We start from the raw sequence: 14,728 nt of genomic DNA, 5'->3' as shown, positions 1-14,728 counted from the left end.
TAAAAACTTTTGAAATTCCCCTCCTCTAGGTCAAGCCCACCCCCAGAAACATCATGCATACATTACGGAAAGGAGGGGTTGAGGGAGGGGTGGTGGTGGTAACCTGAGTGTCCTGTCACCTGGCTGGTTCCTCCTTTCCCCCCTCCCCATGAGTCACTTCCAGGAGACAAAGGGGAGTTTGCAGTTTCCTGCCCCCAGAGGGAAGATCTGATCATTGTCCTTTGTTTCAGTCCATGCTGAATCCACTCCCATATGCAAGTTCTTTGTGATCTTGATTGTCTTCTGTCTGGGATCATCAGGGTTGGCATAACAACTGGGCAGGGCTCCTGTGGATGTGCTGGGATGGTGAAGGGATTATGGCTGACCAGAACCAAGCCACCCCCTTTTGATAGTCCTTGTCATATGGAATAAAATAAAAATGGAACAGTGCAAATCCGATGTATGGTTGATTTTTCTATGAATTTATAACAGAAGTGTGGCGTATGTAGTGTGTGAGTGTGAGTGTTTGTGAAGTTTGTACAAACTGGATGATGGGGGGGGTTTCCTGCTACACTAGTTACTGTGTCAAAAGATTATTGTGAAAAAGCAGTAGTCTGGTGATGCAGGGGTGGGCTACATAAGTAACTTAACAGTTATCATCCCTCACAATAAATGAGAATTATTTGGAAGCCTTGTTAAACCAATGGTATTCACTATGCAACTTACAATTTATAGGGTCAAATCATTCTGATTCATGGGCTGCATTGAGTAAAACTACTGCAAATTTAATACTGAATGTATTACTGAAATAAAAGTCATACTATATGAACAGTAGTGCAATGTATGAGCTTTGGGAGAAAGTGTTGCTGACCCAGCAACACCAGTGACCATTATACTGGGTCCCAGGGCAAGCAGAACCCAGCTGCTCAATCATGTGGGTCACTCGCCAATTCTGTAGCTCAAGATCAAGGCATTAAGCTGAGGGCCTATGGAAGTATAGAAATATATTCTATTTAAATCAGTGGGAATTTGTTCAAGACAAGTATGTCCAGGTCGAGTATAAAATGTGTTTCTATTTCTTCCTGCATTGAATTAAAGAAGTTTCAGCAGCGGAAGGTAACTTGAAAGACAGAGATATACAAATAAATATTTATTGTAGAGATAATGGGTCATTTCAGAATAAGAAGAAGAAGAAGAGTTTGGATTTGATATCCCGCCTTTCACTCCCTTTAAGGAGTCTCAAAGCGGCTAACATTCTCCTTTCCCTTCCTCCCCCACAACAAACACTCTGTGAGGTGAGTGGGGCTGAGAGACTTCAAAGAAGTGTGACTGCCCCAAGGTCACCCAGCAGCTGCATGTGGAGGAGCGGAGACGCGAACCCGGTTCCCCAGATTAGAGACTACCGCTCTTAACCACTACACCACACTGGCACACTAAGCAGTACGTGTAAATTATGTGAAGATTTGAAAATCATATTAAAATATATAAAAATGGTGGGATCCTTTATTGTCACTAAATGAGTGATTTAGAATGTTTTACTTCAAATAATTTTTGTTCATAACAATTTGCTGCCTGTGTTTCAACACAGCACTTATTGCAAAAGATAAAAACTTTTAAAAATTCAGTAGCACCATATTATCAAAATCAACTATGAGAATCCAGTATGTACTCTTAAACTAGTCATGATATACTTTTTAGATGTCTGTTTTAAAATGAGGGGCATATATCTAACTGTGGGACATCCACTATGTGTGTGTGTATAAGAGTGAAGCCTTAATCCTGCTTTTTTCGAATTTAACAAGGCTTTAACATCCTTCCATTTTATCACACACACTGCCCTGTTTACAGTCTTCTGCTCCTGGCTGGCGCTTCAAGATCCTTTCACACCCGATCTAAGACTGGCTGTACGTGAGTGAAGGGAGCAATGTGTAATCCTGGCCCCAGGACTTATTGTCTTGGGCATGCCTTTCTTTCCTGTGCACTGACGGGATAACACCCTAAGACTTGTTTCAGCTGACATGCTTTGATCAGCAATCTCTCCATTCCCGGATGGGTCCATCTCCCCCACAATGCCGGCTAACGCTGTTAGCAAGCTGACATGTATCATGCAAGCAGCCATTAGAGGGCAGTCGCAATTCAGGAAGCAGAAGGGCGGTGAGAGCTGCTGCAGCTGCTGGGGAACCGTGCGGCCAACTTCTCAGAAGACCGTGTCTCTTCCGCTCTCCTAAGCAAGAACCCTATTTTGACACCCATGCAGAGACTGGCCGCCGAAGCACAAATTTCTGAGGTAACAATGGGAGAAAGCAACATGTTAGAAAAGGAGAGAAGGAGCATAGTCCACCTAAATGGGGCCTCCCAAGGTTTTTTTCCGCCCTTCCGGACAAGGCCTCATCATGGCACCTATGTTATAAGGCGGGCCTACTATGGTCTCAGGGCTGATAATAACCCGATATCGGGTGTCCTTTGAAACTCTGAACCTCCTTTGTCCACGTGTCTGTTAAAACGGCTCAATGCGATTTACACCGAAGGGGGGAAAAGCATACAAACACAATTATGCTTGAGACACAATGGCCCAGCTCCTTGCCTACCCTACACAGAAAGCAAATTCAATCGCTATCCGCAAGCCACACCTAAGAGAAGTGTTTGCAGAAAGAAGGGGAAAAGATGTGCAGGCATTTAATGAATTAAACGTTTCCGTCTGCGTTCAGAACACAGTCCGGAATCCTGTTTCCCCGATATTTTTCCTCTTCCCAAACCGAGAGGACTAGAGACTTCACAATGCAGTTCATTCTTTCTCTCTGTGTGTGTTTTTAAACTAGGCAGCAAATCTGTGTTCAGTGGGGTTTATTATGGTCAGTTAAGCGAGCAGGGTACGTATATGCCATTCCCCAAGGGAGCTTCGGAACTGAAGGGGGTTGTGCTGTGCATATTATCCATTCCCCACAAGCCGTCTTTTGGGAGCCCAGTTCTTGCGCCTTCACGCGACAGGAGGGCAGTGGTGAAATATTAGGTCTTAGCGAGCCCCTCGCAAACGTGCCACTTTAAGCCTTTCGCGAGGAGGCCCGCCAGCGCTTAAAAGAAACTGGCGGTCGAAAAAGCGGCTTCCGCGTCGCCTCCAGGCAGGCGGAGGGAAGAGGAGGAGGAGGCAGCGGCGACGACTCTTGTTCAATAACAATTCACGCCGGAGGGGAGGGGGGGCTATTGCCATGGCAACCCCGGCCTGCCTGTTGGGAAGAGGCCGCCGCGGCGGCGGCCTAAGACCTACATGGAGAGCGGCGGCGGTTTGACCGGCTTGGCCTCCGGGAGCCCTGAAGATCCCGGCCCGGCCCCGAAGCTTGCGACCGACCTTCCCGTTCTCCCGAAAGGTAGTGGCGGGGGCTCTAGGCCGCACCTCGAGGCGAAGGGCGGGCGTGGTTTTATTTTTGCGAGGTGGGGGCCGGGATTCCGATTGTCGGGGACATAAACGCCGAGAAGCCGGCGCGGGGCTCGCCTCGCTCTGCTCCTCTTCCTCCTCGGGGCCCTTAAGGCCTCGCCTCCCTCTCGCGCCGTCAGTATCGCGACGGTGGGATTTCCTTTAATTGTACGTAATATAAATATGAAAACACGTTATTATTTGCATGCCGACTTCGTTAAAGTTTCCGAAGTGGTAACAAAAACCGGCACCGGTACGTTGCTTTCAGTGCATTCAGAAAACCACAAAATAATGGCCTACAATTTATATTTTGCGTGAGGCTCGCCGTGAATAAATACCCTTTTACTCCAAAGTAAGCCCTCCTGCGTTATATGGGGCAGGTAAGACTTGTGTTGGGTCGCAGCCTAAAATGCCAAAGGGCACGTGATTTAGGCCGCCAATAGATATGTATTTTTTTATTTATTCGTGGCAAGAGGGGCCATCTTGCAGGAGAGTTATGGGGCCTTGTGAAAAAAGGCTTTTGATGGAAAATAACCTGAACAGAATGGAGGATCCAGAAGGAAACGCTCCTATAATCAAACCTCAGACAAACCTTGACCATCTGCCATTATGTCTGGAACGGGTGGGAGTTTGAGGCCAACAAAACCAGGAGGGCCACAAGTTCTCCATCCCATTTTTAGGGCATTTTACTGCACCAATAGCAGTAGGGGCAAAACACTAGGTACTGGTAGGTAGCTCCCATGCGGTACTGCAAAAATTAAATGTACCTTTTCCACCACCAGAAGTCCATTCATTCTTCACTTCAGGCCTTTGATTCATCCTCATCCATAGTGTAGGCAGCTATAGTTTTGCACATAGTGAAACCAAGCTGAGACGTGTGTCTCCCCAAAGTTTTAGTCACACTTGCAAAGTCATATATGTCAAGGGGTCACAGCACTCATTCTTCTGTGCTCTTAAGGGGCAAGCTTTCATGGCCTTCTCAAATACTGTACTCAAGGAAGTGAATAATTAAGTGAAGACAAAAGACAGGATAAACACTGTCTTATGCTCTTGTTCCCAGTACTTAGGGTGATAATTGTTCTCTATATGTTGTTCCATTGCTCTTTCAGAAGTACAACAGTTTGCTGCCATGAATGAGGAACCTGCCACTATTTGTTTCAATGAAGATGATTATTACTGTCCTGTTTGCCAAGATGTGTTTAAAACACCTGTGAGGATTTCTGCTTGTCAGCATGTGTATGTATCTATGTCTCTGGCCCATTTTTATTTGCCCCTCCATTGTTAATTATATATTTTCTCCCTTCCCTCATACTCTTCCTATCTAACTGATCTCAGTAAACATTTGTATTTTTAAGGAGGATGTTCTCTTTTTAACCCCACTTTTGAGGAGGATGCAACTACTTTTACGTATGCTAAGCAAGAGCCAATTCATAAATTTTTGTAAGTGCTTCTACTCTTGTATATGCTGCATAAGATACTTTTTCTTGAAAAATCACCACAGAAGCCCTCCATGAAGTTTGTGCTTGCTTGTTAAAATACACCTACTGCATCCTTTTGAGTTCTGTTTGTTCCCATGCACAGCACAAATTCGAACATTTGCTAAGCTTTACTAAGCATCTTCAGTGTTGTAACCCAGATAATCTTAAAGCTACTCAGAATGGAAATAATTCCAGTTTTTGGATGTAGATAAGAATAGCCTTACTCCACAATATCTCATAAAAGCAAATTCCATAAGTTCATTACATGCTATGTGATAAAGTGTTTTTTTTTAAAGAATGTATTGAATCTTCTGTCATTCAGTTTCATTGGAAGACCTTGAGTTCTAATATTATGAGAGATGGAGAAAACTTCCTTTCACTTTTTCAACATAAGCATAATTTTATAAACCTACACAGTGATTCTTACACATCTTCCCTCATTTGCCTTTTTCTTCACTATTAAAAGCCCCAAATGTGATGACTTTTCTCATCAGAAAAGTGCTCTAATCACTCTGGTAGTTATGTGTATCTTACTATTTCAGATCTGGTTCAAATGCAGATCTATATAAAAGTGGTTGTTTTTTTTTTTTGAAAGGAGGTTTAATTTTGAATGTATTTTGTAATTATCCTTGGTGTACAGTTTGCCCTTTTCACAGCTGGTGTGCACTGGGTTCATTTTTCATTTTGTACTCTGTCATAACCCCTCAATATCTTTCTTGGTGAGTAACTGGCAGTTTTGATTCCCTGAAGTTAGGTTTTTTTTGTCTCAGTGTACATCACTTTGAATCTTCTTTGTCACCCCCACCTCCCATTCACACAGTTTTGATATGTTTGGGAAGTCTGCTTGGATTTTTACCATCCTCAATATATACCGTAATCTGCAAATTTCATTGCTTTGCTGCTCTCCCCAACCTTAAATCACGAGTATATGAGTTATCACAGACTGGTGAAAGTGGCATGCTGTAGTAATAATAATGGGATTAGAATGACTATTAATTGGTAAAGCAGAACATTATTTTTGTACTCAACTTTATATTTGGGTTCAGATTTTGCAGGAAATGTTTCTTAATGGCTATGAAAGAAGGTGGAACACATTGCCCACTATGCAGAGGCATTGTCACCCGAAAAGAAAAAGCACGTCCTAACAGAGCCTTAGATGTTGAAAACAACATGAAGAAATTGGTGGGGAGCTGTAGATGCTGCGACAAACAGGTATAGTAGATGTAAAATAGTATTAAAAGTGAAACTCTGTATGCTTATCTAGAAGTAAGCCCTTTTGAAAACATGCATAGGATTACATTGAAATAATATTTATTGCAGACAGGTGGGTAGTGCACCATCATCTGCTACCACATTTTACATTATGAAGATTCTGAGAAAAAGCAGACTGACTTTGAATAACAAACAAGTGTTGCAACTAGGCACTGATAGAATGTATTCCTTCACTTTTTTTGTTGTGATTTGGGAGCACTCTAGTAAATTAAAACGGTTAATAATACTGAAGAAGACGTGGAGGTACAAGAATGGCTTGAGCAGTGACTGTAAGACTATCTTAACCAGTATACACTTTGAATTACCTGATTGAAGCTAAAGCAATCCCCACAAATACAAAGAAGCAGCTAACCATATGTGCATTGACTTTTTATCGATCTTAAGGTCTTGGGAAGCTCAAACCATAGAATACTGTAGAGTTTTATGATCTGTCACCTGATCTGGTTGTTTAACTCCTGTGTTGAGCTCAGTAAAACAAAAATATAAGGCATGTAAGAAAATATGTGTTAATGCTTAGTTGAATGAGCTTTCAGTAATGCAAATCAAGGGAATTTAGAAGAAAGTTTTGTAAACTAGTTGACATGATTTTCCTCAACTAGTCACAGGAGTAATTTTTTTAGGTAACTATAGGTTTGCCCATAAATGAGATTCAACTCTAAATGAGACACAACTTTATTTACAGATAAGATTCTCGCGTATGAGACAGCACTATAAATCGTGTAAAAAGTATCAAGATGAGTATGGTGTTTCTTCTGTAATTCCAAGCTTAGACATATCTCAGGATTCAACAGGAAACAGGTAAAATACCTATTTGCAAGCAGCTTTATAGATTTTAATGCTTGCTTTTTTAAAAAAGTCCCAAACTATTGTATATTGTGTTCTTTAGATTTGGCATGGGGGAAGTTGTTAAACAATGTAGCTTAGAATTTATTCACAGGGTGGTTGAAGTGTGACAGTAAAGTACATTTTATTATGTTATATCCAAATGAGAACTTCCAACACAATGTTATAATTATCTTTTAGGCTTTGGAACTTAGTTCTGATTATGAAATGCCAAAAATCACTATTTAAATCAACAAAAATTACTTTGTGTATTGCAAACCTTTGTTTTGTTTGCAGTATGGGCACCAGGCTTCAGCGGCCCTTGGCATAATGTTGATAGTGCCCTTCCTTAAACAAAGGCAGGGCTCATTCCTGCTTTAGGTGGCAGCTACATCCTTCTCTGCTGCTTTGGTGGTCCCAGTGCCACTCACTGTCCTCCACTCAGATGCACTTCCATGGGCATGCAGCAGCACCTTTGAATGGGAGCTTCATCCATGGTGGCCACCCAACACCTTATGCAATGTTTCTGAAGTAACTTTTTTTAAAAAATGTTAATTTAGATAAGAACATCTATAGTTCAATTCTAAACATGCATTTTTTGAAAGCAAGTCCCATTAGTATCAATGGGATTAATTTATTCATCATACTGCTTTGAATTGCAACCTCTTCTGTATTTAATTTGAAAATAAATTTTCATGCTTTGTATGAAGTTTTAGAAGTGACTCTTCTACTTCGGAAGTTGGAGAAAATTCTAATCTACATGTTCCTGAAGAAGCTACAAGGTAGGACTACCTTTGAAATAAATAACTATGTGATTTTAGGTATTGGTGGGAGGGAGTGCCAACAAATGAAGGGAATCTTCAGTAGAAGACAAATTTCAAAACAAATATCATAGTCCAGTGTCTCTGATGTATGCTCATGCAGGGACTTTAATGTGTGGATCCCAAGCTTTGAATAAGAGATGCTTCCTTACTGATTTCAGTGCCAGGTATTAGATTACCAGGTGACAAAGTAAATAAAAAAGCTATTTCTCATTAGAACATGCATGCATTGACTGCCTCGTGGGGTTTGGACTGGGGCCCATTTGGCTTTCTTTATCTACCTTCAGGTCTTTTCACGTATGTGTCACACATGGAGAATTATACTCCTGTATCAGTAACCTGAATATTTTGTATAAAAGTGGTTTTCAGCCATTGGAAACCACTAACGTGAAGGTAGCACAAAGCACATCACGCTACAGTTAAACTTCAAAAGAAGGCAGAATTTTGGATTCTATCAAAATTTGAATTTTGGGTTTAAGGTATTAAAACAGATTTGTGTCTAGGTGAAGTATAAATAGGTATATGATACCTTATAATATATTTAGGTCAGGTAAAATCAGGAAAATGGAATTTGATTTGTTTCTTAGAAAAAGATATTCCAAAGAAAACAACTTTTTATATTTGAAGCAGTGCAAAGTAATCCTGTGATTTACTGCAAAAGCTGCTGGTGATAGATGAAAGAGATCCTGTTGAAAGACTAGGTAATCTTAAGAAAACACCCCCAAAAGCCTTAAACTGAAAAATACATAGCATGACCTCTCTTCCATTGGCTTAGTAGATATTCTGTTATTCTTTTGTTTTAAATCGCACTGTAAACTGCCCTGGAATATTAGGAACAGACTATATACAGTGGTACCTCGGGTTAAGTACTTAATTCGTTCCGGAGGTCTGTTCTTAAGCTGAAACTGTTCTTAACCTGAAGCACCACTTTAGTTAATGGGGCCTCTAGCTTCCGCGCCGCTGGAGCACGATTTCCGTTCTCATCCTGAAGCAAAGTTCTAAACCCGAAGTACTATTTCTGGGTTAGCGGAGTCTGTAACCTGAAGCGTCTGTAACCTGAAGTGTATTTAACCTGAGGTACCACTGTAAATACCTTAAATAAATCAGCAAGCTGCATTCAAATATGTTAAATTTTGACTTAGTGCTACATGAATTCACTACAGCAAGCCTCAATGTGTTTTGGTCTCATTTTATGCATTTCCTCCTTTTGCTGAACTTAATGGGGAAATGATTGTGGGTGACAGAGTTCCTTGAACATGTAACATGCTGTTGCAGGGATTTTCATCCATGTGCGCCTCTTTCTTATATTTGTTTTCAGTGGACAGCCTACATTCAAATGCCCTCTGTGTCAAGAAAGTAACTTTACAAGGCAGAACTTATTGGATCACTGTAATGATAGGCACCTTTATCAACTAGTTCCAGTAGTGAGTATGTGTATATAAAAAAGAAAGTTTGTGAAGATTTCATCCTAGTATGTGTGAATTAAGCACTCTTTTTTTTTTAATTATCTTAATTCTATGACAATAGCAATGTTTTCAGAAAGAATGAGCCACCCTCTTCTCCCTTCAGTGGTGTATCTAGCAGTTACAGCATTTTCCTCAGTTTAATACTGAATGACATTTCCCCATTTCCAATCTTTTTTTTTGAAGTACTTAGATCTGTAATTACAAGAAATGAGATCTGAAAGAGGGTAAGGATTTGCTGTATCTGATTGGGTAAAGAGGAACACAAAAAAGGGAGGCGTGAGGAAGTCAAGAAAGGAAGTTAACTAAGTATGATCTAAAAAGCTGGAGTTTTTATGTTTTGTATCCGGTTGGGTGGAACTTTTCTTTACTGTATTCTATATTCTAGTGTTTTGATCTGTTCTATGTGTATTTTTGATTATGTTTTATTTCTTTTTATATTCTTTTTACTTTTGTGGCGGTTATGTACTTTTCTTTTTTGTAAAAACCTAATAAATATATTTTTTAAAAAAGATCTGTAATTACAAGACCATTTTCCATTTTCAGTTTGGGATTATCATTGTTTTATTTAGTATTCAATAAGTTTTCTTAAGGGACGCGGGTAGCACTGTGGGTTAAACCACAGAGCCTAGGACTTGCCCATCGGAAGGTCGATGGTTCGAATCCCCTTAACGGGGTAAGCTCCCGTTGCTCGGTCCCTGCTCCTGCCAACCTAGCAGTTCAAAAGCATGTCAAAGTGCAAGTAGATAAATAGGTACCGCTCCGGGGGGAAGGTAACCGGTGTTTCCATGTGCTGCTCTGGTTCGCCAGAAGCGGCTTAGTCATGCTGGCCACATGACCCGGAAGCTGTAAGCTGGCTCCCTCAGCCAATAAAGCAAGATGAGCGCTGCAACCCCAGAGTCGGTCACGACTGGACCTAATGGTCAGGGGTCCCTTAACCTTTACCTTTATGTTTTCTTAAAGGACTGCCCTTCATTCTATTTTTTCTCAATCTGTCGCACAATACATTGCTATTAGACACATTTAAGTCCATTTGAGTTCAGTGGAAGTACTAAGCACTTAAGGAGTGCCCAGCTTGGGCAGGATGGTGTCCTGTTTTACAAGAAGTGCCCAGTATTGTTTAAATGGGAGATATTAGAGACATATACTCTTTTAAAAGCTTTTTGTCTTAAGTCCCATTTTCCAAGATTCGTTTTGTAAAAAGATTGCTTAAGATTAAGGGCAGAAATAGACAAGTAGTGCCTTCTTTAGAAACATAAATGTTCATTGTCATTTCCTTTAAAGAATTTGAAGTATGTGTAGTTAACTTTTTAAGTTTAATCTCTTCAATTCACATTCCTTCCAGGAGTATCCTTTTGTTTTAAGAATGTGTCCATTTTAAAGCATTTCTATGTAGTATGATTTTCATAGAAACTAATGTTGATCTACTATCTAGTTATGCAATTTATGTGAGCAATTGTCTGCCTCTTGATTCTCTCTCTCTCTTTTAAAGATCTGTCCTATTTGTGTCTCTTTTCCATGGGGAGATCCTAACCGGGTTACTAGAGATTTTGTTGGCCATTTAAATCTAAGGCATCAGTTTGAGTATGGAGATTTTATGGTAAGAGCTTTTCTTTTGTTCTTGCTCCCTATTTAAAATGTTGACATTTTTTTAATCTCTATGCTGGAAGACTAAATTAGAGCCTTATTCATCTTGGATTAATTTGGGTAAAAGCACCTTCTAGATTAGATTGCCAGATTTAAATTACCTAGAAGACTTGCTTTACCCAAGTTCTACAGCTGCCCTGGTAAATTGTGAAATCTCTTTCCTAGGTAAATTTGGAGAAAAGGCTAGAAAAGCACTTAGGGGATTTTGTGCATTTAAAACACTTCTCTGCTTTGGGCATAAAGGTTCCAAAGTCAGTTTATACCTCAATAAACCATGCATACACTTGTCTCTACCCTCAAGCTTACAATTTAAAAGATAGGACACACAAGGAAAAAGATGGGAATGGACAGGAAAAGCAGACTTGGTCACTCTTCTCAAAAGTTACAGTTCATATAACAACCAGCTAAATTGGAAGTTGTTCAGGCAGCTTCATGGAATGACTGCTGTTGAAAGAGAACCAGCCAGTCTCAACAAACCTGATGAGAATAGATAGCCCTGCTTCTTTCCTCTCCTCTGGTCTGTAGCCTGACAGCATGGCTGTGGTGATAGTGAAAGGCAGATGGTGTCTCAGCAGGTCTAGTTTCTTCCCCTGTCAAATGTCAACTGTTTACTTCTGCTGCCTGGCTGGGGAACAGTCTGTGGTGCTGGGATGCCAACAGGATTTCCTGGACCTGTTACACTTTACTTAGATTGGGTCCTCTGCAATCCCCCCAGCAGTCTGTTGGAAGAATTTAGGCTCAAGTACATATATTACCTTAACCTATATCTTACAGGGCCATTACAAAAATGAAAGGGAGGATAATATACACAACCTTGAGCTCCTCACTGGAAGAGCAAGATATAAATATATATCACAGATAATGTAAACAAAAAGAAACATGCTCAAATCCAGAAAAGCCGTTCCCATCTTGCTTTAACTGCAATGTTCCATAATCTAGGGTTGCCATATGTCCAGAATTTCCTGGACATATCCAGAATACTGCAGCTGCAAGCAGTGTATGGGTGAAATGTCCTGGAAAATCATTTCCCTCAGAAATATATCATAAACGAAAAATTTATTTGTGATATTGCAAAAAAATAAAATAAAGGGAGTTCAAAACTAAAAAAAAAAAAAGCTTCTCTATCCAAATTTTCACTTTTTGAAATATGGCAACTCTTCCATAATCCTGATATTTACAGCAAAATACTAAAATGAAACAAAAAGCTTGCAAATCCTGATAAATAACAACAAGCAAAAATATTCTTAAATATGTGCAGTTTCACAGCTTTGGTGTCTGAACTACCAACTCTCAGCCTATCTTACCTCACAGGGCTGTTGTGAAGGTAAAAGCAGGGAGGGGAAGACAATGTACACAGGCTTTTGCTCCTGGCAGGAAAAGAAAGTTGCAAATACCCAAGCAGCAACAAATACTCTAAGCATGTGTACTTTCACAACTCTCAACAAAACACACACAACATTTTGCCAACCTTAATAAACAAAAAACTATCCTTGTGTTAAAAGTACGGTCTAGGAATTTTAACTTCCTGGTGTAAGGTGTTTCATGACTTCATGGTTCTATTTGCTAATTCATTTTGTATCTTATATTTTGGTTTTATGTTATTATGTATTATTAGATAACGGCCCAGTGATGTCAAGCAGACTAGGAAAGGGGGGGGGGAGGGAAATCCATTTTTTTCCTCAGTAAGTAGGAGGATTCATTTATTTCACTGGAGTTATTTCTGAGTAAAGCATATCAAAACCAATTCTGTTTTATACCCCCTAAATTTCCGCTGAATTAATACCAAATAACATAACTAATAATTGCTCCTTAACATTATCTCAAGTAAAAATACTGTTCCAAAACAACATTGCTTGCTTTTCCTTTAAATGTCCTGATTAGATGTGAATCATTGCCATAACATCACTCATAATCAACATTTTGCAACCATTCATTTCTGGAAATGTTTTGGGGGAGGTTCTAGTTTTTAGTAATTTATTTTGCTGTTACTAGCATGTTAATTGCTGGAATGACAGCCTTCTTTTCTAAAAGATCACTTATATCATTTAACAGACTATTCATATACATTTTCCCATTGTGTGCTCTTTGTTGTAGTAATTAATGCAAAGTACATTCTGAACTGTAGAGTGTAATAACTTGGTCTGGGGGTAAATTCTAAACCATTTTTGTTGTTGTTTGTATTTAGAATCCTCAGCTGGATGAGGAAACTCTGTTCCAAAATGCTGTTGAGGAATCTTGTCAAGAGAACCTTTGAAATCTCTAATTTGTTCACACCATTGCTTTCTGCGAGGGGAGAAGCTGCATCAGTGGTCTCAGTGTTAATAAAAGGGAACGCTTGGATCCAGTTTAACTGTATAGCAGTATTACTTTCCCTTGAATTTATTTTAAAATGCTTTTTATTTAAACTAACAAAAAAGCATGTTATATTATAATACTTTAATATGGGGTGTTTTTTCCTCCACATAATATTAGAAATATTTCAGATATCTGGCAAAAACGTTACTGTCTTTGAGATAAAGCTATTAAGAGCCATTTTGCATCATTTGTTTTGTTATTTTTAAAGAAGTGTTACACCATAGAGAAAAAAATTGCACTGGGACAGAGTATTGACATACAGATAATAAGGACAGGGTGGTGTTTTTTATTCTTTTTTGGATGAGTTAAATAACTTTTCTTCTGTGCTTACTAAATATATGTTAAAAGCTAAAAAACCCAATAATTTCTAGCCCAATACTATTCTAGCCCCAGCTAGTGTTTACATAAAAGAACATGCACACAGGGGGTTTCTCAATGCTGTCAAGAATTTCTCAAGTAGCCACAATCTGGAGGCTTCCTAGTTATGGCATACTGAGTACTACTTGGCCATTTTCTAGACACCAGTCACTTACTTATAAAGTAGCCTATCTTAAATTGATAGGTTTAATTTATTTTATTCAGAGATTGGTTACTTAACTGCTTTTTGGATTGTACCATTATTCACTTGAGAAAGTTTATAAAAACTTTTTCCAGTTCTTTAACAAAATTTGGGATAAAAAAGTCAGAATAATGAGCTGCTAGTATGTTGAAAATACTAACTTACTAAGGATGTTTTATGGTAAGAAATAAAGAGGTCTTTTATTGGAAGTGCTGTTTTAGGGGGAAATTGGTCTTGGGCCAATACCAACTTAATCTGATTTTAGATATGAGCTTTCTGTTAAATTATCTCCTGTTTCAAAGCCTAGTCCTGGAAACCATGGGAATACCTGTGCATCTTCAAAAGCCATTGTACATTTGAACACTCTAAACATGGGGTTACCACTTCATGAGTCTCAGTGCCCAAACTATCCTTGTCCAGGAAAGGGTGCAATTGACATTCCATCCAAAGCTGATGGTAGGCTCTCTGCCATGGAGGCCACACGGGCCTCATTGGACAAAGATTGTTCCATAAATACTCCTAAACTCTCTGCATGTTCCTTTAGAGTGCAATCCAATCCAGAACAGGCAAGTCCCAAATTCTCAGGCATGGGAATCGGTCATCCAGAGCATCCTTGTCTTAGCAAAATTCAGCTTCATTTTTTGGTCCACATCCTACCCACCCTGAATCCAGGCACTGCTTCATCTTGTGCATGCCCTCTTGACTGAGAACTAAACAAAGAGCTGTGTGTCATCAGCACATTGATGACACTGCCCCAAGTCTCCTGATGACTGCTTCTGTTGGCGTCATATATATGTTTAATAACATTGGGGATAAAATAGTGTTGTGCAGTACCCCACAACTAAATCACAAGGGCACTGATACATAGTCCTTCAGTACTGTTATCTGAGATTGGCCCTACAGATAGGAGTGGAATCACC

The 14,728-nt window shown here is 39.7% G+C and overlaps 1 protein-coding gene across 1 annotated transcript; it reads left to right on the top strand.

Moving 5' to 3' along the window:
• The first annotated feature begins 3,170 nt into the window (after positions 1-3,170).
• Positions 3,171-13,239, top strand: RNF138 (ring finger protein 138). The gene is given in 9 exon segments (XM_081918572.1): positions 3,171-3,236; positions 3,239-3,344; positions 4,501-4,627; positions 5,916-6,081; positions 6,824-6,939; positions 7,674-7,745; positions 9,103-9,208; positions 10,740-10,847; positions 13,080-13,239. Coding segments are annotated over 9 exon segments (921 nt in total). The 5' UTR covers positions 3,171-3,185; the 3' UTR covers positions 13,149-13,239.
• The last annotated feature ends 1,489 nt before the right edge of the window (positions 13,240-14,728 follow it).

The sequence above is a fragment of the Podarcis melisellensis genome, assembly GCF_964234715.1.
Source record: "Podarcis melisellensis genome assembly, chromosome: 7".
NCBI classification, from domain to species: Eukaryota; Metazoa; Chordata; class Lepidosauria; order Squamata; family Lacertidae; genus Podarcis; species Podarcis melisellensis.
The sequence above is the reverse complement of the archived record's forward strand: the minus strand, read 5'-3'. Positions and strand labels throughout refer to the sequence as shown.